The 22,933-nt window shown below is 43.9% G+C and overlaps 1 protein-coding gene and 2 pseudogenes across 3 annotated transcripts; 2 read left to right on the forward strand and 1 right to left on the reverse strand.

Moving 5' to 3' along the window:
- Positions 1-7,797: 7,797 nt before the first annotated feature.
- On the forward strand, positions 7,798-12,334 carry MLF2 (myeloid leukemia factor 2). 3 transcript variants are annotated; one of them, XM_016162927.2, is made up of 9 exons: positions 7,800-8,024; positions 8,543-8,621; positions 8,879-9,005; positions 9,262-9,297; positions 9,864-9,917; positions 10,316-10,444; positions 10,611-10,770; positions 11,329-11,541; positions 11,783-12,328. In XM_016162927.2, exons 2-8 carry the CDS (start codon positions 8,572-8,574, stop codon positions 11,514-11,516), a joined length of 744 nt encoding a protein of 247 aa, XP_016018413.1. In that variant the 5' UTR covers positions 7,800-8,024; positions 8,543-8,571; the 3' UTR covers positions 11,517-11,541; positions 11,783-12,328. The 3 variants fall into 3 exon arrangements, with proteins under 3 accessions (XP_036093062.1, XP_016018414.1, XP_016018413.1); XM_036237169.1 differs by lacking the exon at positions 9,864-9,917 and having other exon boundaries at positions 7,798-8,024; positions 11,783-12,334; XM_016162928.2 differs by lacking the exon at positions 11,783-12,328 and having other exon boundaries at positions 7,798-7,995; positions 11,329-11,516.
- Positions 12,335-14,762: 2,428 nt separating this feature from the next.
- Positions 14,763-14,881, forward strand: LOC118614579 (annotated as a pseudogene).
- Positions 14,882-20,820: 5,939 nt separating this feature from the next.
- LOC118614124 lies at positions 20,821-20,939 on the reverse strand (annotated as a pseudogene).
- Between the last annotated feature and the right edge of the window lie 1,994 nt (positions 20,940-22,933).

Below are 22,933 nucleotides of genomic sequence, written 5' to 3' on the forward strand. Positions count from 1 at the left end.
TTCCTGTGTGTCTGGACAACAGACTAGTTCTATGGAGTCTTGGCTTTGTGGGCAAGAAGCAAGAAGTGAGAATTGGGGTGAATTTGGAGCGGTTGGGAGGCTGAAAGCCAATCCCCATCCATATTCTTTGGGGTTAGTCTCTGGGGCTCTGGAGCCAACATTGTTAAGCATGCCAGCCTGTGTTCCCTCCATTCCAGAGAACTAATTCTGAGGCCTTGTGGAGGCTTGCCTATCTCTATGATGCAGAACAGGGCACATTTCCCGGGAGTTGGTGGAGGGATACCAAGCCCTGCACTGAGAGAACAGGGTCCTTTGGCAAGAGAGTGTAGAAAAGAATCAACACATGCGCCAAAGTTAGAGGCAAAATGAAAGTTTATTAGAAAAGGGGTGGCACTCCAGACAGTGAGGTCTTCTCTCAGAGGCAGAGAGTGAGAGGGACCCAGAGTGTTCAGGGAATTCAGTTTATATATCATTCTTTAGTTCCCATTTCCCTTGATAAGGACATACAGTGAGGGAGGGGAAGAGTATGTAGAGTGAAAGGCCTGCTGGCAGTTCCCAGCCATTAATCCATAGATTCTCCATGGTTTTAGCCATAGGGGATGATTCCATTGGTTCCTGTTTCCCCTTCAGGGGTGTGGGGAATGGGTTGTTAGCAATCCCAATAGAAATCTTCCTTTGTTCTGAAGTGTCCTCCTGGCCTGGCTGCAGGGCTGATCAGCATGTTGCAGTCTCTTAATGTAGCTTGATTAACATTTTTAATTCTCTTGCTCCCTCCCTACATTACCTAGAGTTATATTACTCCACATTCCAATTGAGAATAGCTCACACTAGTTGAATGGGGAAACCTGTACTTCTTACACATTTTCTGGAGGTGAGAAAAAGGAGACCAGGTGAGAACAAGGAGACATGAGCCCCTGGACACTATGATTTTTGTCTAGCCTGACATCCTAGAAATTTACCTCAGTACTGTATGTAAGGTGTTCAATTCTATTTCCATCTCCAGCTTTCTGATTTGTTTGTTTCTCAGTTCGCCTATTTATCTGATAGATTAAATGCTAAGGTAGGTCTACTTATTCAAAGCATTGGACAACAGAAACCTGAGAGTTTCTGTCCAGTCCCCCCACAGTCCTCACTGTACTTTTTTATCCCCATTCTGCTCCCAATAACCTCATTTTCTAGTTCTTATTTTTTCTTTGCTTTTTTTTTTTTTTTTTAATCTTAAAAAACTCAAGTCAGTGGAGAGTTGAGAAGATGGACTCCTAGAGAGAAACCTAAACCAGTTTAACCTTGCTCCTGTTTGTTTTAAGTATGTTGCCCTAAGAATGTTACTTGATTAATCTTAACAACACTAAGGCACATTCATCATGAACACTACCAGGCAAGTTGTTTCCATCATTATATCCTTCTCACACTTGAGTTAAACTAAAAAAAATTATAAGTTTTCTTTTTGTCCTATATATCGAGCTTGAACTTTTGCACTACAGCAAACTTTTATTGAGCTCCTAGATGCAGGCACTGTGCTATGAGATGGAAACACAAAGCTGAATGAAAGACAGTCCTTGCCCTCATGAAATAGATGAGGAGAGCTCAAAGTACAACTTGAAAAGGGGCGTGTATTCAGCATTGTCTTTCCACCCATCAGACCAGACAGCACTCTGTCCTAGCTCCACGGATGCTCTTCCGGATAGCCTCCCTGATCTCTTCTGATTTTACAAATTTTTTATCCATCGTTCCCAACTCCAAGCAGCCTACCTTGGCTCCTCCACCTTTACTGATTGTCTCCTCCTAGCACAATACCTAGCACAATGCTAGGCATCAAAGAAGAACTCAATTAATTGATTTTCTAGCTCTGACACACCATGTTGGACTTAATCTCAGAGCCCTCTCAACCTTCTTTCTTTGACTAGGTGGGAAAAACACACAACATTCTACTAGGATACTGGCTTGCCTCCCTCTGACTTAGGATCATCTCATTAACTACTGATGTCCTGGTGGTCACTGTCAGTCTTTTATGGTGTCAACATCACAACCAAAGTTTCTGTGCCTTTGCTACTTCCCCATGAACTTTCTCCTCAGCAAAAAGAATTGGTTTTGCCATCAGTACCTCTCCTCCAGATGGCTTGACTGACTTTTCTTATTCTCCATGCCCTCTTCATGACCTTCACTTTTACACCTAGAGTAGTTTACTGTTGCCCAACCTTTCACTGCCTTCCTTTCCATTTCTTTTCCGTGTATATTCCTCAGAATCTTCGCAGGCCTTCAAAGAAGTCCAAAAGAAAGGTAACATTTATAGATGCTTTCTGGTTCTGTCCCACATTTTCTGTGATGATGGAAATGTTCTATATCTGCACTTTCCAATAAGGTGGCCACTAGCCACATGTGGTTAAAGAGCACTTGAAATGTGACTAATGTAACTGAGGAATTAATTGTTTATGTTATTTAACGTTAATTAAATTTAAGTAGCCACATGTGGCTAGTAGCTGCCATATTGACCAGCACAACTTTAGGCCTTGGCCCTAAGCTGGCTTTTCTTTATCCACCTTCTTTACCTTCTCCATCCCCAGTGTTCTGTACATAGAAAGTCAAGAGCAGCTCTGGCTGCTGTGTTGAAGGTCATCTGGGCCACGGTTGTCATATACTTTAGCACAGGTTCATGTTCATTAAGGGTTTTCACATTTTCAAATTAAAAAGATTATGGTCGACCCAGAGAAAAAAGTAAAAATGAAAAGGATAGGAAAAATGGAACCAGGAGTGACAGCTAGAGACTTATTTTGCCCAGAATGTAAACTAAGGGAGGACTTAATAATCAAAAAAAGGCAATGAAATTGTTGGCTAAACCCTCCCAGGTGATTCTAGTCTCAGAAGTCCTGTTCTCACTCTTCCCAGTATCCTTAAGTGACTCCATTATACTCTTCGATGGTTTTAAGTCCCACTGCCAACACATACCTCAAACACTGATGACCCTCAAACCTGTATCTCTAGCTCTGGCTTCTCTCCTGAGTGACAGCCATGACTCTAATTCCCGTGTATTTATCTCTCCCTGGATCCTGCACAGCTTCTCAAATCCCACATGTTTCAACTGAAATTCCCTCATTTTCTATTTCAGTTAAAGGTAATGTCCTCCATTCACTTATTCATGCCAAGGGGTCATCTGAGATTTACCTTTCTTTCCCTCTTTCACATTTTACTTTCTAAAGATTCCTCGAGTGCTTCCTCCTCTCTCCAAGCCCAGTTCTTCCTCTACTATAGGGGTCAACATCACTTGCTGACTTGAAGCTTAATTAATTAGGTTTTCGATTAACTTTTAAGAATTTTTGTATTTTCAGCACTTACTTCATAGCATATTGTAAAAGCTCAAAAATGTTTCCTGAAATAAACTGCCTTTCTACCTAAAATACAAATAGGCTGTTGTAATTTTTCTACATAAAACCCTTTGATAGCTTCCCCAGGCATACTGAATTAAATCCAGAAACAAACAGGACTCTTTAAAGTCTGGTCCCTTTAACTTCTGTAGCCTTCTCTCTCACCACTGTTCTGCCTCAAAAGTTCTGCTTCAGCCATTTTAAAAATAAATTCCTTATATTTCTTCCCAAATGGGGCATACCTTTGTACCCTTGCATTAATCACATCTCCCTGGAATGCTCTCCTGGCTACCCTACACCCAAAGTCACTCCCTCTCCTGAACCACTTTTGCTCTTTGAATACACATTGGTCTATTGCAGACTTTGTCACTGGATTATAATTGATTCCGTGTTGCCCACTCTCTTGGGCAGAGCCCAGGTCTTGTCTTTTCATTCCAGCACCTAGCACTATGCCTGGCACATAGTAGGAGGTCAGTAAATATTTATTGACATGAACTACCACACAGGTAGTACAAAAATCAGTCCTTAATGCCCGGATTAATCACAAGACATACTGCTCCTTCAGGGTATCTTCTTGAAATGATCAAAAGATCTTAAGACTTAAAACTCCAATGCAAATGCTAACCATTAACATTAGCTTATCTACACAAGATTGTCTAATATCTAACATTTTATGGTCAAACTAGGTATTGAATTCATTTATTCCTGTTGTCCACATTTCCTCCTGCTTTAGGTGGCTAGCTTCTAAAGGTAGGACTGTCCAGGTCTGTTATCCTGTATAGCCACATAGTCAGGGTCTTCTAGCCAGACACAATTTCTATGTATTGTTCTAAATACTATTCAGTATGGTGTGGCAAGCCAAATGGTAATTTATTTTTCATTCAGTTGCCCAGAACAAAACCTTGAAGTCCTTCTCTCCCTCAAATTGCATCCATCCATTCATCAGCAAATTCTGTTAGCTCCATCTTTAAAATATATCTAGAATCTGACCATTTCTCATCACCTCCACTGTCTCTGATTTACTCAAAGCCACCATCATGTCTTAACTAGATTAAAGCCAACGGCATGCTAACAGGTCTGTTTCTACTGCTGTCCCCCAATAGTCTTTTCTCTGTAAAACAGCCATTATGATCCTTTTGTAGGTCTTACAAACTCCCAAATTTTCTGCTTCCTTCTTTCTATGTGACCTTTTCTCTTACTACTGCTTTTCCCTCATTTGCATCAGTCTGGGCACATTGGCTTCTTGGTTGTTCCTTGAACACACTAAACATACTTCTGCCTCAGGGCCTTTGCACTTATTATTTCCTCTGCTCAGGAAGGTCTCACCCCAGCTATCCTTCATCTTGTTCAGATCTCTGCTTAAATGTTGCCTTATCAGTGAGGGCTTCCTTAGTCACCTGAGAAGCAACCACCTCCCAGGTGCCTGCCTGTTCCTCTATCCCCCTTCCTTTATTCGACCTTCCTTTATTTTTTTCTGTATCACTATTATATCTCCAGAGCCAGGAACAGTACCTGACATGTAGTAGGCATTCAATAAATGATTGAGTTGATGTGATATAAAAACAAACTAAAAAGCTGATTGAAAAAAAAATACTCCTAAGTCACTTTTCAATCTCACTGTGATCTGGTGTCCACTGTACAACTCAGTCTGTCTACCTGGGGCACCTTAGTGCTAATTTTCAGGGTTTATCTCCCTCCCCTAATGGATATGCACATATACTTACACACGTACACTTGGTTACACCCATTCACTTTGGATCAGGCAGGAAATTCAATCTTCTCTAACTCCCACGTCATTGCCCCATCCTCACTCTGTTCCAATATCCAACTGCCCTGGGATTGCTCCAGACATGTGACCTTGCATCTAAAAAGGCCCCTTTTCTGGCCAAGCTCTGCTCTCTCTCAAGGACTTCCTGACTTTGGATCCATCAGATAGGGAAGTAAATATAGGAACTACTTTGTTTCTCTTTCTCCCCAAAAGTCTATCCTCCTGTGTTAAGCCTCCCCCCTAGCAGGATCCACTCTCCCTCCTACATCTTATCATCTACAAGACAATCCAGTGACTGAGGAATTTCTATTCATCAGAGTTCACTGAACTGGGATGGATGGATGGATGGATGGATGGATGGGTGGAAGGAAGGAAGGAAGGAAGGAAGGAAGGAAGGAAGGAAGGAAGGAAGAAAGGAGGGAGGGAGGGAGGGAGGGAAGGAAGGAGGGAGGGAGGGAAGGAAGGAAGGAAGGAAGGAAGGAAGGAAGGAAGGAAGGAAGGAAGGAAGAGAAATGGAGGAAGAGCAGGAGGGTGGGAAGGTGAGAGAGAAGGGAAAGGAAGTCTATGAAGTAAGAGACACAAACTCTGATTGTGGGGCACAGAAAGGTTACCTGTAACCTGTAACGATTCCTGGAGTGGATAGCTACTTATATATCTCTGGGGACTGTAGAAATGACTTCTTTTATCTCCTCCTCTATCCCTATCTGTTCAAAGATTCTTTTTTTAACCTGAGACAAAGCCCAGGTTTGGAGCTTTCTCTCATATTTAGAGGCTAAGTTGTAATTTGTATATACTATTTCGATCTGCTCTGCAGTTGGGCATCCATATGTGGGAAAGGCCGACTTAAGTTAAATGTGGATTTCCACTGCTGGTGGTCGGTGTGCTTAAACACGCTTGTTCAAGGGTCAGCTGTACTCATAGGGGACATAATACATTGAAATGAATATTTAAAATCACTTAAAGGTAAAAATGACTGATCACATTCTTAAGTTTAGAAGGGAAGAGAAAAAGGGCTCTAGGCACCTAATGGCAGTAGGTAGAGTACCAGGTAAAAGAAAAAAGAAAAAAGGAGGCTCGAAGCTAAGTTGTATCTTCTTCTCTCTCATCTTGAAGGTTGGACATGATGGTATGAGAAGGGAGCTGAAAGGTAAAGAACCACGGTTAAGTCTGGGCTGTGGAACTCTCTCTCACTGGGATAACTGTTGATCTGTGTCAAACTTTTGTTGGGGGCAAGAGAAAAAGGGGCCCTTGCATAGTGGGATGTCCAGAGACAGAGCATCTGGAAGATAAATGTAAGAGATTCTGTTTCTTTTCCAGAAATATCAATGAAAAACCAATTTTATTCTCTTTAGTTTTCTTTGGCTTTGCCAGTCTGTCAGCTTCTAAATGATCTGTCTCTATACTTCTCTGTCTCCACTATTATATTTTACTCTTTGAAAATGACCAAGTCCAAAGAAATCTGAGAAGCCCTGCTTCTAATACCTTTTCCTGAGTCACCAGGGACCCCTTCCTCCTTCTCCCCTAGGGAAGTACCGGGAACAAATCTTTCTCATTGTCAGGGTTCACAAAGCACTAATATGGCCAACAGCCAGAGTAAAGAACTGGGGAGCGCTGGCGTTTGGGTAAATCTGGTTTAAAGTCCATCCTACACAGTCCAAATCCCCTGACACACAGGGGGAGGGCCCTTCTCTTCAGTTGGGCCAATTTTATGCAAGACATTTACTATGTCAAAGTATCAGTCTTTGGCCTCGGAGTCAGGTCTCCGGGGTTTGTTTCCAGCTCCGCCCCTGGGTGATCCTGGTTAATAGAGCTCTCCATCCTTTTTCTTCCTCTCCCCACCTTTAGACCCTTCACTTATCTACCTGACTAGCAGCAAGTAAGATCAGTGCATGATTGGGAGCTCTTGAGGACACGGGAGTTAGATAAAAGAAAGGGTGAGGTTGGCACTAAACTAAATTATTTCAGAACTAGAGCCTTTTCTCAGTCTGACCCTTCACAGCAGATTAACAGAGGGGTCCAGGGGCCTCGCCAACTCTAGTTCCCTAGGGGCTGTAGTTCCAGCCTGGCCGAAGAACGCCATCTGGCGGCCGAATCCCTCAACCTAGATACTCTTTGCCCCAGCCAGAGTTCTCGAAGCTAGAGCTAGATGTGAGCAGAACTGTCACCTCCTCTACTACGTCACTCTGAGGGCCACGCCCCTGCCTGGATCGCGCCTCCTCCTGAAGGGACTGGCCCTAGTGCTTCCCCCGCAGAAATGCCTCCCTTCCTCCCTCTAGGGCTGAACGCTCAGTGGATAGAAAATCTGCTCTAGGCTCCTCCCAGGAGCCCGCCCCTCCCCCATGGGAACCTGTCCCACGTCCTCTTCCTTCCCCTGAGTGAACGTGCCGCCCCGCCCCCGCCCCGTGCCTCGCGAGGAATGGACTCTTTTGCTACCCTCGAAACCCTTACAGGGAGCCTCTTCCTGTCCGCAGACCCAAATTAGGTTACCAATTAGCCCCACCTTTTCCTCGCCCCGAGAGGACCCCACAACCTGCCCCCGCGCCCTGCCCCCCCAACTCGCATCCCCGTCACCCCAGGAGCGGGCCCTCGACTCCAACCCACACCCGCCAGCGGGCGGAGCTCCGCGGGCCCGGCCCCGGAGTGGGCGGTCCCATCGTGACGTCACTTCCGTCCGGGCCTGGCCGCGGTTCGGGTTCCGTGGGCCGAGGGGTGGTACGGAGGTGGCAGCTGTGGGAGGAGGCGGCGCGGGAGGCCGTGGAGCTCAGGCCCGGACCAATCTCGCGTCCCGGCCCGCAAACCCTGATCCTGCAGCGCATCGAGAGGCGAGACCGGCCGGATGGGCCGCTGAGCCCCAATCGGGGACCGGTGAGGCTCGAGCGGAGCGGGGCTACACGGTATGCGAGCTTGGGATGCAGGGAGGGGAGAGTCAGGCCCCCCTCATCTGCTTGCCTGGCGGGGAGGCCGAGGCCAGGGGAGCCGCTGACAGTTGCAATGGGGACAACGAGGCCCGCCAGAGGAGGCCTGGCAGGGGCTGAGTGTAAGGAGGGGGCGGGGTGGTTGGGGTCATTAATGGGCGTAGGGCCAGCAGTTGGGATTCGCATCCGGAACTGTAGTGTCGGGGGAGGGGAGTATGTTTCTGGCCAGGGCTTTGGGAAGAGGATGGCTCTGAGTGGGGGAGGCAGAAAACTGAGAGGCTTGGAAATTTTTCCATGGCCGTCCTTTGAGAGAGCGAGGTTTGAAGAGCTCTTCTCTCCCTAGAGGGTGGTGTTGAACACCTGGAGAAGGGTCTCACTGGAGTTTTTTGGGGATCAGCTACAGTGTTTGGAAGGGACAGTGCTCTGAGAGTCCCAACACTGAGCCCGTGTGCAAAGCCTGGCTCTCTCCAAGTATCTGAGCTTCCACATCTTTACAGTGTTGAGCCCCTCTGGAGCTAAAATCAGGATGTTCCGCTTCATGAGGGACGTGGAGCCTGAAGATCCCATGTTCCTGATGTGAGTATTCCCTCCCCCGCGTGCTCTAGAGCACTCATCCCACTCCACTTCAGGTCTCGGAGTAGTTCCAACAGACATCTGGGTTCCCACTGCTGGTACTTATTGGAACTGGTTGGATACTCAGCTCCAGCTCGGACTTAGAGGAGAAATAGGCATCTGTGCCACTGTTTCCCTAGGACTGTTTTCTTTTGGGGGGGGGGGAGAAGCAGTTGACTACTTGGCCCTTCTGCCATTCACACTGTATACTCACTCCATAGGGACCCCTTTGCTATTCACCGTCAGCATATGAACCGAATGTTGTCTGGTGGCTTTGGATATAGCCCCTTTCTCAGCATCACAGATGGCAGCATGCCAGGGACCAGGCCCGCCAGCCGCAGGATGCAGGTAATGGTGCTGCAATATACCTGAAACCCAAAGAAAGGCTGGAGGGTGGTTAGTAAAGCCCTTGATTTTTCTTGTACTACAGCCACCTCAGCAAGTGGGATGATCTGGAAGTGGAGGAAGAGGTCTGGAAAAAAGGGCTTAGTGATCCCCTTTTGAGAGAAGGATGGGAAAAAAATTGAGGCCATAGGTTTGGTTTGGGATTCCAATGAGATAGGTAGGATGTGGTATCTAATTTCTGTGCTTTGTGTTCCTGTAGACTGGGGCCGTCTCCCCCTTTGGGATGCTGGGAATGGTGAGTCCTAATCTCCTGTGTCCTTCCATCTCAGATACACTCTATACTCTTAATACCTCCAAATGTGCCTCTCTAGAATAGCCTTATGGGTAACCCTAGAATCTTTATAGTGGTCACAAAGCTCTGGGCCTGCTGCGTGCTATCAGTCCTGAGCTAAAGATGAGAACTTATTGATTCTTGTCCTTTTAGGAGCGATACTCATTAGTAAATTTAATTGTCTAGCAGTTTGTCATTTTGAGGAGGGAGGGAGGTGCGGTTGAAGGGCCAACTAGATACAGTTGTTAGACTTTTTAAGTTTCATGCCCAACCCTTTGATAGGTTCGAGTCCATTAACTTTGGCATGCTTTCTAAAGACAGGAGGAAATAGGGCAGTTAGAGGAAGTAAAAGTGGATCAGAGCAGCCATAGAGACTGAGGAGGTGGGTGGCAGTATATATAAGGGAAAACGTTCACGAAGAATGAGAAAGAGCAATTGCTAGATGTGAAGGAAGAGAAAGGGACTGGATAGCCGTGTCGCTAGTGGGTCATCCCTGAGTACTGACTCTGCTTTTCATCTCCATGCTGCAGTCGGGTGGCTTCATGGACATGTTTGGGATGATGAACGATATGATTGGGAACATGGTGAGACTCTTGCCCCATCCCCTTCCCTGGCCCTGTTCTCAGTGACGGCTGGCAACACCTTGAGTCCTTGGAGGCAGGAATGGGGAAGAGTGTGTTAGAGAAGGGGTCAAGCGGGATAAAAAAATTGAGTCCAGGGAACACTGGGTTCCTGTGTCTGCTCTTACGCCTGAGTGGGAAGCAGCAGCAGCATGCTTGTTACTATGCAATTAAGGCTCAATCTCTTAAGGTCTTTCTTGTTGGACTCAGAGGAATTTGGGTGTAATGGTGAGTCCTGACATTTTCTCAGTTCTCTCATTTTGTGGGGAAGATATGAGCAAGGACAGGCAGCTGACACGTGGGGTCCCGTGTCTAGAGGGGAGCACCTCTCCCTAAGTCCCATTGTACCCTTTCCTCCTCAGGAACACATGACTGCTGGAGGCAACTGCCAGACCTTTTCATCCTCCACTGTCATCTCCTACTCCAATACGGGTGATGGTGCCCCCAAGGTCTATCAGGAGACGTCAGAGATGCGCTCAGCCCCAGGCGGGGTAAGTTGGAGGGCTTCTTTGCCAGAGAAGGCAGGATTGAATGGCAGCCACAGAAACCCTGGCTGCTTTCTCTAAGATTGGGTTGTGGGTGGTTTGTCTCTCCTGAGTTGGTGTTGCCAGGCTTTAAAAGGGGCAACTGAGTGCTCTGTTTTCTGCCTCATCTTAGATCCGGGAGACTCGGAGGACCGTACGAGACTCGGACAGTGGACTAGAACAGATGTCCATTGGGCATCACATCCGAGACCGGGCTCACATCCTTCAGCGCTCCCGAAACCACCGCACAGGGGACCAGGAGGAGCGGCAGGACTACATCAACCTGGATGAGAGTGAGTCTTCTTGCTTACCACCCTTCCAGCTTCTTGGCTGGTAGCTCCTCGTCCAATTCCTGTAAACTAGGATATACCAGCTTTCTCTCTCTACCTCTATAGATATTTCTTGGGCAAAGTTATGTGTGAGCTCCAGATTACCTCACTTGGAGCCTCGTTGATTTAGGAACTCAGTCAGGTGCTGGCACTGTCCTCACCAAGGAGGGGCAAACTTTGTCACCTAAGTCAGATATTGATAGTAATCTACCGTTTTCCACCTGGATCCTTTTTTTCAAATCAACAAATGTTTATTAAATACTTACCATGTGCTTGGGATTATGCTCCTTAACCTAATAATTATATCATTTCAGATTTCTTTGTCAAGTAGTCAAGCCTGCTATTGGCTCCCAGGAACCATGTTGAACCCCAAATTGCTAAATACAGAAGTTGTCCTCCCCCACACTGCCCTATTCACCTAGTTTCAGCCTTTGCTGACATTTTTTTCTGTGTTAGAAGCCTGTGGCTCACTCTTGGGTCTGCTTCCAGAAGCCATGTCATGTCTGGTTTCTGTGTCTGCAGGTGAGGCTGCAGCATTTGATGATGAGTGGCGGAGGGAGACATCCCGATTCCGGCAGCAGCGCCCTCTGGAATTTCGACGACATGAGGCTTCAGGGGGAGGAGGACGAAGGGCTGAGGGGCCTCCCCGTCTGGCCATACAGGGACCTGAGGACTCCCCCTCCCGACAGTCCCGCCGCTATGACTGGTGAGGGCCCTAGGCCCTCAGCCTCTCTTGTAAGTATTAGAGGAGTGGGGATTGCAAGGTGTCAAGCGTGGGAGGGAGCTTGGGGAGTGTACATTCCTCTGCCACAAGGCAGAAGCAGTGCAGGTGTCCAGTATATACTGCCTTTGATAGCAGTTTTACTTGGGACAGAGAGAGAGAAGAATGCTCTCACTGGCATAGGGGTTAAACCTCAATTCCTGGCTTTTATATTTTGTCCTCCTTTTGATTATTGCTCATCTCTTCCCCTTCTAGGTACAGACTGAGAGGCTGAGAGATCATCCCCTGAAATAATTTCTTCCTCTCCAACTCTTACTCCCACTTTAATATTAAATTAACAGGCAAGCTGGCCCCACTTCTCCCTGGGGGTCTCAGGGAGATCCTTCCACTGTCCTCTTTACCCACTTTTTCCTTCTTTAATCTCCTTACCATGATGACTCCACTTGTCCTGTATCTGCTAACTTGATTTTTCATTTTGCTGCTCCACCTTTGAACCTCCTCACCTGCCCCATTCTACCCCTGCCATGCATTGAAGGCTTTTGTGGGGAGCTCTGGGTTTAGGAGTCTCTTCCATTCCTCAGCTACCCTAGATCTTTGCCCACCTCCTCCTCAGACTCCCCACTTCAGGGGCCATAGCCCTCGTCCAGGACTGTGTGGCGAGAGAGGACTAGTTCCCCAACTTTTCTCCCTTCCCACCATCTACACGTCACAAAAATCTTCCCTATGCCCTTCTCTGCCTTTATTTTTTGACTTGTGCAACTTGTAACTAGGTGTTTATGGAATAAAGGAGAATGGAAAAAAGACCAAGTAGGTTTCTGGCTTTACTTTTGATCTTTTCTCTGTTCAGTTTCAACCCTCCTGTCTCCTTCTAGCCACCTTACCTTCCCAGTGTTCATGTGTGGCCTTCATCACTTGAGTTCAGGCCCAGTACCTCAGTGGGAATGACATTGGGACTGTCAGGGCCCTGGCAGATGAGAAGCAGCAGTGAAATTCAGCTGGGCGAGCCTAGGAGCATGAAACGTAAGCATCTGTCTTACTGGCTCTCTCCCTTGCTTTTTCTGTAACTTCATATTTCTGGGGGAATATCTGGCATACAGGTGCCTGAGGAATTTGCTGCCCCCTTGTCCCTTGGGTAAAGTCTCTCCCCTAGGCTCAGGGTGGGAACACTTGTAGTACAGAGCAGGAAGGAGCCAAAATAACCCTATGCAGGCCTTCAAGGGGGAGGAACTGGGATCAGCAATGTTCTACCAAACATTCTTCAGACCCTTCATCCCCAGTTGTGGAGAATTTGAGCCCAGAGAAAGAGACCAGAGAAGAAAACTAATCTGGAACCTGAGCAGTACTAGAAGGGCATGAGGGGCTCAAATTTCTCAAGATATTCACTCGTGTTCTACCAAGCTCAGCCAAATGGGTCACTCTGTTCCTCTAGGGAACTTATTAATGATGGTAAATGCTTGTGAGAGTCTGATGATAGATAGTTTCCTCTATAGAAATCTTTAGTTCTTTTCAGTTAGTAAATCAAAGGCAAACAAATCACAAAATCCAAGTTCAAGGCTCTGGGTCTTCTCAGCTAAGGGAGGTTTTCCCCCATGTTACTGATGGACAAATAGATTCAAGAGGATTTGTTCAATTGTTCAACAACCAGAAAGGTGAAGTTGAGGTCAACAATCAGGCACTGACTTCCTAGTCCAAGGTAGGTGTTAAATCTCATTAAATAGGACTGGTAACGATGTATGACCAGAGTCAAGGGAACCAACCCGGTGGCTCCCAGGAATCCCAGAAGTCAGATGAGTATAGATAATCCATCTCCACCTGGGTGCCAAATTGTGCACAATGGAACTCAGTGCCCATAGCCCTCAGCTTCAAATGTAATCTGCTCTGTCCTGACAGACACATATTTACTTCCTCCGGGAGTGGGAGTAGCCCACATCAGTCTCCTGAGGAGGCAGCAGGTGAAAGCACTAGAATTGTGGAAGGAGCCCAGAGGCTGGGTCCTCAGCTCAGCTCAGCTCTCCACCAACCTAGCCATGTGGTCTTGGGCAGGTCATTCGCTTCCCCTGGACCTCAGTTGTATAGGTCCCTTCTAGCTACAAAGTCTAAGGCTACAGTTCCGCCCAACTTCTCAACCTGGGTTTCAGTCCCAGTGTCCAGACTCATGGGTGTAGTTCCAAGTGGAGGCTGGAGCAGGGCGAGGGTTGTCCTCATTTTCATCTAGGTGAGTCGCTAGTGTTTCACAAGCTTTCCCATTAGGGTTCTGGCTTTCAGACACATTTTCACCTCTGCTCCCTGCTCTTGGGTGAGAGTCCTCACCCAACTTCAACTCAGTACTTATTCCTAGGGCCTGTGACTGTAGTTCTCAGTAGTAATATGTTGTGGGAAATTTGTTAGCAACAGCCACTCAGTGAGGTGCTCATGGACCAGCCCCCAGTACTTTCTGATCTGTCTGCCATTGTAGGTTGAGGGCCAGGCAGCGAAGAGAGGAAGGGAACTCCCAGCAGGAATGCTGATGTTCTCTTTCTGTTCAGCTCTCCAACTGGGCCCAGTCTCATTCACAAGGGGCAAGTCCCTCAGCCCTCAGCCTAACACGTCCAGAGGACATGGTCAGACTGACAGGTTATTTCCCCCACCCCAGAAAATTATGGGTTGAAAGAGGCTAGAACTTGGTGGGAAACTGAATTATGTAGAGGATTGAAATGACTGCAGACTGACATGAGCAAGACCTGGCTCTACCACTTAGCTATGACTCTAGGGAAGATTCTTAATCTCTCAACATCAGTTTCTTGCTTTGTGAAATGGGCCTTTCTAGGAATTGGTGGCAGTAGGGTCATGGATTCATACCTCAGAATTGTGGGAACTGAGTACAGAGAAAGAATTTGACACAGTGCATGGGATACGAAAGACTGATTTCTCCCCAATTACTCTACCCTAGTCTTGCTCCTTCAGTTCCCTCTGTGGTACTTATTCCTGGTTCCATCCTCGGGACTCCTAAAATACCTCCAGTCACAACCTGGAAATCATCTTACTGGCCGTGACTCTGCCTCTGGACCTCCATTCTCCCATCTACCATCTATCATCTTTTACCCTTTCATGCATCAGCTTCACAGACCAACAAGTGGAAACAAATGTTTTGGGCCACTCTGACTCAGCCCTACTTGCAGCTCTGGATTTTCCCCCGGCTCCTGGGGTAACAAAGGGCCATTCCAGTTGGGCTAAGGATAAGAAAAAAGTAGGCTTTGTCTACGGCCATGCCACCCTGAACCAGCTCGATCCTGTCTGATCTCGGAAGCTAAGCAGGGTCGGGCCTGGTTAGTACTTGCATGGGAGACCACCTAGGAAGACCAAGGGCTGTAGGCGTAAAAAATAAAAAATATGGGATTGTAAACTGACAAGGTCCTTGCAATCTGTGGGGTCAACCAAGGGTTGCCTTGCCTTAAAAAAAAAAAAAGGAAAAAAAGTAGTCTTTACCTCTCTCCTGCTTAGACATCACTGGGGTCTTCAGATAGGAGAGGTGGGAGCCAGGTGAGGCTGCACTAGTGGGGGAAGAGGAAGGTAGGGAGAATTAGGCCTAGGAGGTGCTAAGAGGTAAGAGAAATAACCAAGGAGTCTGGGGGCACTGGGAGAGAAGACTTCATATAGCTAGTTTCCTTAAGGAGCTTCCCAGCTATCTTCCATCCCTGGGGAGAACCTACGAGGAGCATGGAGCTCATGTGATTTGAAGAAAGAGCACTTGAAGGGACTGGGATGCAGAAGGCTGGTATTGCTGCTCAAGGTGAGCCTGCAGCCCCCCCATGCAGAGTGCTGACAGCTCTGAGCTTTCCCAGCCTCAGTGTCTGGCCTTAAATAGTATCTTAGGGGACAAGGAGAAGCAGGTAGTACTTCCCCTTTTGGGCTCAGGCCCTTCCACCTCTGGACTGTCCCTGAGATGAGATAACCAGGGTTAGTACAGTTCCTTGCCCTTTCTCTGCCCTTTATGGTTCATTTCTTCTTCTCTGAAGACCTTATCTCTTAAATAGGAATAGGGTTCTGCCCTGGTTTTTGCCAGAATCTATTCTATCCTCTTCATCTCAGTCACCTGTCACCTGGAGAATTTGCAGGTAATGGACAATTATCCCCAAGATGTCAGTGTTCTCCAGCCAGGAGGCCAGCCAAGTATCTGAGGAGTCTGAGACTAGGACTTTTGGACACATGAGGCTAAAGGATGGGAGAGAAGGGGGCATGGGAAAGGGCTATAGAGATGAGACTGAAAGGAAGAGAAATACCTTGGGAAAGGTCAAGGTGACAGTGAGGTGGCAAATGGTTTGATGAAAGTAAACAAAGCTAGGTTCTTAGAGAACTACTGGTGAACTTAGAGATATCTTGGATTTTGGGAAGGAAGTGGGGAATTCCAATTTATAGGGAATGTGTCAGGGAAGAACAGAAGCTGATTCCCAATACGGCTAACCTTTGATTTAAGCAAACTAAGTATATGATATAATTTTAGGGTTGAAAGAGATTTTAGAGATCACCTTTGGACTTTCCCAAACGTGACAGACAGCAAATCAGAATCAGTACCCCAGATCTACTAAAGCAGACTCTCAAGGTTGGAGAGGATTCCAAGGCAACTTAGCAACAAATTACACATATCATCCAAACCCTGGCTCCTATTTTACTGTGGAAGAAAGGGGTGACTTGCAGAACATCATACAGCAACCTAGCAGCATGGCAAGAGCTAGGACTTGAACCTAGATTGACACAAATGATACTAATGTGCTGTACAGATTTATCATGAGGGTCCTTTAAATAGAAAGTCCCTTGATGATGTAAATATAAATTTATATTAAAATTTACCCAAGTAATAACATAGTGTTTAAAATGACAGGCTGCTGGTAGCCCAATGGTTTTTTTTTTTAATCATATTTTCTAATATACAGTAAAATTGCTGTGTATCATTTGTGAATTTTAACTCACAGATTTGTGTAAGTACCACTACAGTCATGATCAGAACAGTTCCATCCCCCCCAAACCCTCTCCTGCTATTCCTTTGTATTCACACCCTTCCTGCAATTTTTTCCATTTCCAGAATGTCATATAATCAAATCATGCAGTAGGTAATCTTTTGAGAGTGGCTCTTCACTCGGCTTAATGCTTTTTATATTCATTCATGTTGTGTGTATTAATAGTTTGCTCCTTTTTATTGCTGAATAGCATTCTACTATGTAGCCTGTTTATCCATCCACCAGTCAAAGACCATTCCAGTTTCCAGTTTTTGGCAATTATGAAAAGAGCTGCTATATGTGTGTCCATGATTTTGTGTGAACATGCTTTAGTTTCTTTAGGAATGAAATGGAATGGAATTGCTAGATCATAGGGTAAATGTATATTTAACTTAATAAGAAAATGCCAAACTTTTTCAGAATTGCTGCACCATTTTGGACTCCCACCAACAATGTAAGAGAGCTCTAGCTGCTTTGCATCCTTGCCAGGAGTTGATATTGTTAATTTTTATTTTATCTAGCCCGTTCTATTAGGTTTATAGGTTTTCTCCTATTCTAACAGATATCTTATCATGACTTTAATTTGTATTTCCCTAACGACTAATGATGGTGAGCGTCTTTTCGTGTGCTCATTTGCCACCATTATAGCTTCTTTGATGAAGTGTTTAAGTCTTTTGGCCATTTTTCAAAATTGGGTTTTTTTTTTGTTTTTTTTTTACTGTTGGGTTTTGAGAGCTCTTTATATATTCTGGTTAGAAGTCCCTCGTTAGATACGGATTTGCAAATATTTCTTTCCATTTTGTAGCTTCTCCTCCTCTTGATGTCTTTTTCAAAGCAAAAGTTCTGAATTTTGATGAAGTTCAACTTACCACTTTTTTCTTTTATGAATCATATTTTTGGTATCATATCTAAGAATGCTTTGCCTAACTCCTGGTAACTAAGATTTTCTCCTATGCTATCTTCAGACCTTCTTTTTGATATAAGCATTTGATGCTATAATTTTTCCTCTAATCACTGATAGCTGAATCTCTCATATATTTTAATATTTTTTATTTTTCTTTTTGTTAAGTTCACAATATTTTCTAATTTCTCTTTGAACCCTAGGTTATTTATAAATGGATTGTTTAGTTTTCAAGTGTTTGGAGACTTCCCTGTTAGCATTCTGTTATTGATTTCTAGTTATAATTCCATTATGGCCAGAAAAATACTTTATATGATTTCAGTTCTTTTAAATGTGTTGAAGTGTGTTTTATGACCCTGGACATATCTATTTTGGTAAATGTTCCATGTACACTTGAAAATAGAAATTGTATTATTGTGTTGGGGGAGTGTTCTATAAATTTTAATTATATCCTGTTGGTTGATGGCATCATTCAGTTCTATATACTTCTATATATTTGCTGATTTTACTTGTTCTGTTGAGTACTGGGAGAGGATTCTTAAAATTTTCAACTCTAATTGTGGATCTGTCCATTTTTCCTTTGTTATGTTTTTGCTCCATGTATTTGGAAAATTCAACTGTTTATTAATATGTAATATTCTTCTTTACCCCCAGAATTTTCTTTCCTCTGAAGTTAATTCATCTGATATTACTATATCCACTTCAGCTTTCTTTTGAGTAGTGTTTGCATGGTATTATCTTTTCCCATCCTTTTACATTTAACCCACCTATGTCATACTTAAAAGTAGGTTTTTTGAAGAAAGCATATAGTTGTATCTTTTTTTAAAATCCATTTTGATAATTTATCTTTCAATTGTTGCATTTAGGCTATTTATACTTAATGTAATTATTAATATTTGGATTATTTCTCATTATTGATTTGTTTGGTCTTTTGTGTATAATTTCACTAGCTTTACTTTCCAGCCTTCTTTCAGTTTATTTGGATATTACTTAGTATTCCACTTTGATTTTTTCTCCACTAAATTTATTTTTTTCTTAGTGGTTGCTCTACGGCAGGATTGGCAAGTTTTTTTGTTTTTTTTTCTGCAAAGGATGAGATATTAAATAAGTTGGGCTTTGTAGGCCCATAATGTCTGTTGCAACATTCAACTCTGATGCAATAGGATGAAAGCAGCCACAGACAAAATGTATGAATGAAGTGTAACTATGTTCCAATAAAACTTTATTTACAAAAACAGGTAGTGGACAGGATTTGGCCTATGGGATATGGTTTACTAATCCCTGTTCTAGGGATTATAAAATATATACTTTACATACTCCACTTGGAATTTGTATTTCACCACTTCAAGTCAACTGTAGAAACTTTACCACTACGTAGGTCCCTTTGTCTCCTTTATGTTCTAGTTGCCATTTGTATTACACCTACAAATACTGAAAACCCCATGAGTCTTATATTTTTTATTTTCTATGGTTATAAACATTTTAAAGAACTCAAGGAGAATAATCTATGTTTACCATTTCTGTTGCTCTTCCTTCATCCTCGATGTCCCAAGCTTCTCCAGTTATCATTTCTCTTCTCTGAAGAACTTCCTTTAGCATTTCTTTAAGAGCTGATGCGCTATTAAAAATTCTTATACATTTTCTTCACTTAAGAATGTCTTTTAATTCCTGAGTGATATTTTCATTGGGTATAAAATTTTGAGTTGACAGTTTTCTTTCAGCACTCTTACAGTTTCTTCTAGCTTCCAGAATTTCTCATGAGAAATATGCAGCCATGAGTCATTGTTCCCCTATATGAACCATTTTTCTCTGGATACTCTTAGGATATTTTCTTTTGTTTTTAAGCTTCTGGAATTTGATTATGATATGTCTGGTCATGGGTTTCTTTTGAATATGTCCTATTTGCTGTTCGCCAAGCTTCTTGAATCTGTACGTTTGTCTTTTGCCAATTTGGGACCTTTTTAAAAGCCATTTCTCCTAATTTTTCCATTCCCTACTTTCTCCTCACTTTCTACAACTCTGTTGTCACAAATTAGACCTTTTTGTAATGTTCCACAGGTTTTTTTTCACATATATATTTTTTGTCTGTTTAGAGTACATAATTTATATTAATCTATCTTCAGACTCTTTCTTCTGTCATTTCCTTTTTGATATTAAATGTATACAGTGAATATTTTATTTTGGTTATTCCTGCTTTTCAGTTCTATTATTTCCATTTGGTTCTTTATATTTTTTTCTTTGCTGAAACTTTCTAAATTTTCATTTCTTTCAAGAGCATTCTCCTTTTCTTCTTCCAGTACGGTTATATTAATTGCTTTGAAGTGTTTTAAATTCCAACACCTCCGTCATCTTGGGGTTGGCTGTCTTTCCCTAGAGAGTTCTTGGTATGCTGAGTAATTTTAGACTGTATACTGGATATTGATTATTGTTTTGAGACTCTGGATCTTTTCAAAACCCTAGAGAATGGTATTTTCTTTTTTCTTTTTAAATGAGCAACCAACCAGGTTAGGTTCAGGCAGCAACCTGTCTTCTTTGAATTGTGGTTCCAATGTTGGTTGAATTTTTTTTTTTTTTTTTTTGTGGTGCTATTTGAATCAGTCCTGCATGTGTACCACACAGTAGCCAGTCAGACCTGGACAGTAGTCCACCCTGTAGCTCAGTTCACAAAGCTTTGGTAAGTTGTCTAGGGTCAGATCTGCTTGTACAACTTAAGAAATGAGCCCAGGAGTTGACACACAACTCTATGGGACTGTTCTCTTGATTTCCTTCCTTTCTGCTTGACACTTTCTGGTTCTTTGGGGCTTACCTTCCTAATTCTCTTGCCAGAAAGTTGGGGCTTTAGTTGCTCTGTTGGGCATTATCCACTATGTGTCTGGGCCAAGCATCGAGAGAAAGGAAAAAGCAAAGGAAATTTGCCTCACACTTGTGTGATAACAATTCCTGTGGTCAGATAACGGTTTTCCTCCCTCATAATTTTAAGTGCCTGCCCAGCTGCTGTTGCTGTCATTGTACTGCTGTAGCTACCACCACCATGGTATTGTCTGTAGCTGGAGATGGGAGAAACTTTCCACCATCCCTGCCCCGTAGGAGTCCCTTTCCTGTTCCTCAGGCCTGCAGTACAGGGCTCTAAGAGTTCTTTCAGTTCACACCAAATGTACACTTCTAGGTTTTTGGCTGCCTTTGAGTCCATTCTGGGAAATACTGGAGGAAAAAGGTGAACTCACTACTGGTTGAGTGGAACGTAGAATTCTGGTTTCTCTCTCCTTGCTACCATTTGCTTCTCTGAGATCTGAGATGGCTGTCCCATGCATTCCATCCAGAAACACAGGAAAGACAAGATAGGGTGTCCTTTCTCCACATAAAATTTGTGTGACCCTGGGCAAGTTACATAACCTCGCTAAACTTTTTTTTTTTTTTAACACCTATAGCACTTGGTCTTCCTAGGTGGTCTCCCATCCAAGTACTAATCAGGCCCAACCCTGCTTAGCTTCCGAGATCAGACGGGATCAGACATGTTCAGGGTGGCATGGCCATAGACTCTATACCTCTTTTGTCATCTTTAGAAGAGGATAATAGTTGCATCAACCTCAGAAGTTTGTTGTATAAGTTAAATGAGTTTATAGATACAAAGTACTTATAATAGTGCTTGAACACAGTAAGCACTTAATACTAATTGCTTTTATTATTAGCAATTATCGTATAACTATTAGAAAATAAAGACGGGAAAAAGACAAAAATCATCCAAAACCCCAATGCCCAGAAGTGTAACATATATTATGGTTTATATTATCTCAGATTTATCAGTCAAGATATATTTACCAACTGATTGGACAAATGAATAAAGTATAGGATTGTATACCCTGCCCCATCCCCCAAGTTATGCATTTCATATTTGGGGATATGCAATAGATTGCAAGATGAAACCTTTTTGCCTCCAGCCCTTCCTCCCCATTATTTCTCCCACCCCAAATGCTCATCCTTTCTCCCTTTTAACAGGTCAACTAGTACTTAGGCTTCTAGTTTCACATCCTTGGAGAAGGCTTTCCTGCCCCCAGGCAAGATATAGATGCCCTGGTTAAATGCTTTCATGTCACATGTCACTCTATACTTCTTAGGACTTATCACACTTTCATATAACCATATAGTTATGAACCTCAAAGGACAAGTCCTCTCTCTTGCCCTGTACTCAAAGTTTTTCCTTGTTCATCCTTCTCCCTTATATAATGACCCCGGGCCTCCTTACCTGTCCTCCAAGACCCTGCGGAAGTCTTTTCAGCAATAATCTGGGCAAATCTAATTATATAAATGGAACTTCACACACAACTGAGTTGACGAGGGCAATGAAGGCACATTTCTACTACATACCCCAGAGATTCTAATTCAATAGGAACTGAAGTGAGAGTGGGGTCCAAGAACATGCATTTTCAAAGGCTCCCCTGATGATTCTGATGCTGGTGGCCCACAGAAACATTCTCTGGTAGGAAACTTCTGACATGGCTTCCAATGATCCCTGCTTTCTGACAGTCACTAGGCTGGACCTGGTGACTGGTACAAATGATGAGATGTCTCTTCTGTGGTTAGATTACGAAAGGTTATTTCACCTTGCTGATGTGGTCTCTTGCTCTGACAGATAGGGCTAGCTGGGTGGCCTCTGACCAACAGTTAGCCAGGAAATGAGTTCCTCAGTCCGACCATATATGAGGTAGTGAATCCTGCTGACAATCGCTGAGAGTGCTTGGAACCTAGTCTTTCCACTGGAACCTTGAGACAATATGGACTTGGCTAGCACTTTGATTGTGGCCTTGTGAAAGATCCTGAAGCGGAAAACTCAGCTGTTAATGAATGTGTATTGTTTTAAGCCACTAAGTTTTAGGGTAATTTGTCTACAGCAATAGATAATACACTGCCTAGACTTACCTCTCTAAACCCCCTTCTAGCCATCCATTTTGGAAGATGCACCTAAGTGGTGAATTTCTGATCTCTCTTTAACAGGATTTCATGAAATACTCACTGTATACATTGCCTCTGCTTTTCATGTGCATAAAGATGTACACCAGTCCGACTGCCATTTTTAGAGACTTTTGCGTAATTTTTTAAGTGCCATCTGTTTCATGTCCATGAACTCTGAATTCTCATGAAGAGAATTCCTCCTCTACTTACCATAGTGGCCCAACCCTAAGACCATCTAAGATTGCTGCACGTGTAAGTGTGTGTGCAAGCGGTGATAAGACTCTTGGTTGGGAAGATTTTCCTGGTGCCCTGGGCTTGATTATACATGGAATCCCTAAATCCTGAACCAGATTTCATGGTCAAAAACTGAGCTCAGATCTGAGAGTTCTGTGTGGTTCTGATACAAAAACTGAAGCTGTCAACTCTTTCCCCCTTAAAATTCCGCAAAGTGGAAGGAATCAGGTTGAACTCTCAAGCTCCTTGAAAGCAGGGACAGTGATCATCATTTTGCATCTCCAGTGCCTATCACATGTTGGTGCTTAGTAAGTATCCGCTGCTTCTGAATGAATGCTGAGATACTGA

The sequence above is a fragment of the Rousettus aegyptiacus genome, unplaced genomic scaffold (assembly GCF_014176215.1).
Source record: "Rousettus aegyptiacus isolate mRouAeg1 unplaced genomic scaffold, mRouAeg1.p scaffold_m13_p_2, whole genome shotgun sequence".
NCBI lineage: Eukaryota > Metazoa > Chordata > Mammalia > Chiroptera > Pteropodidae > Rousettus > Rousettus aegyptiacus.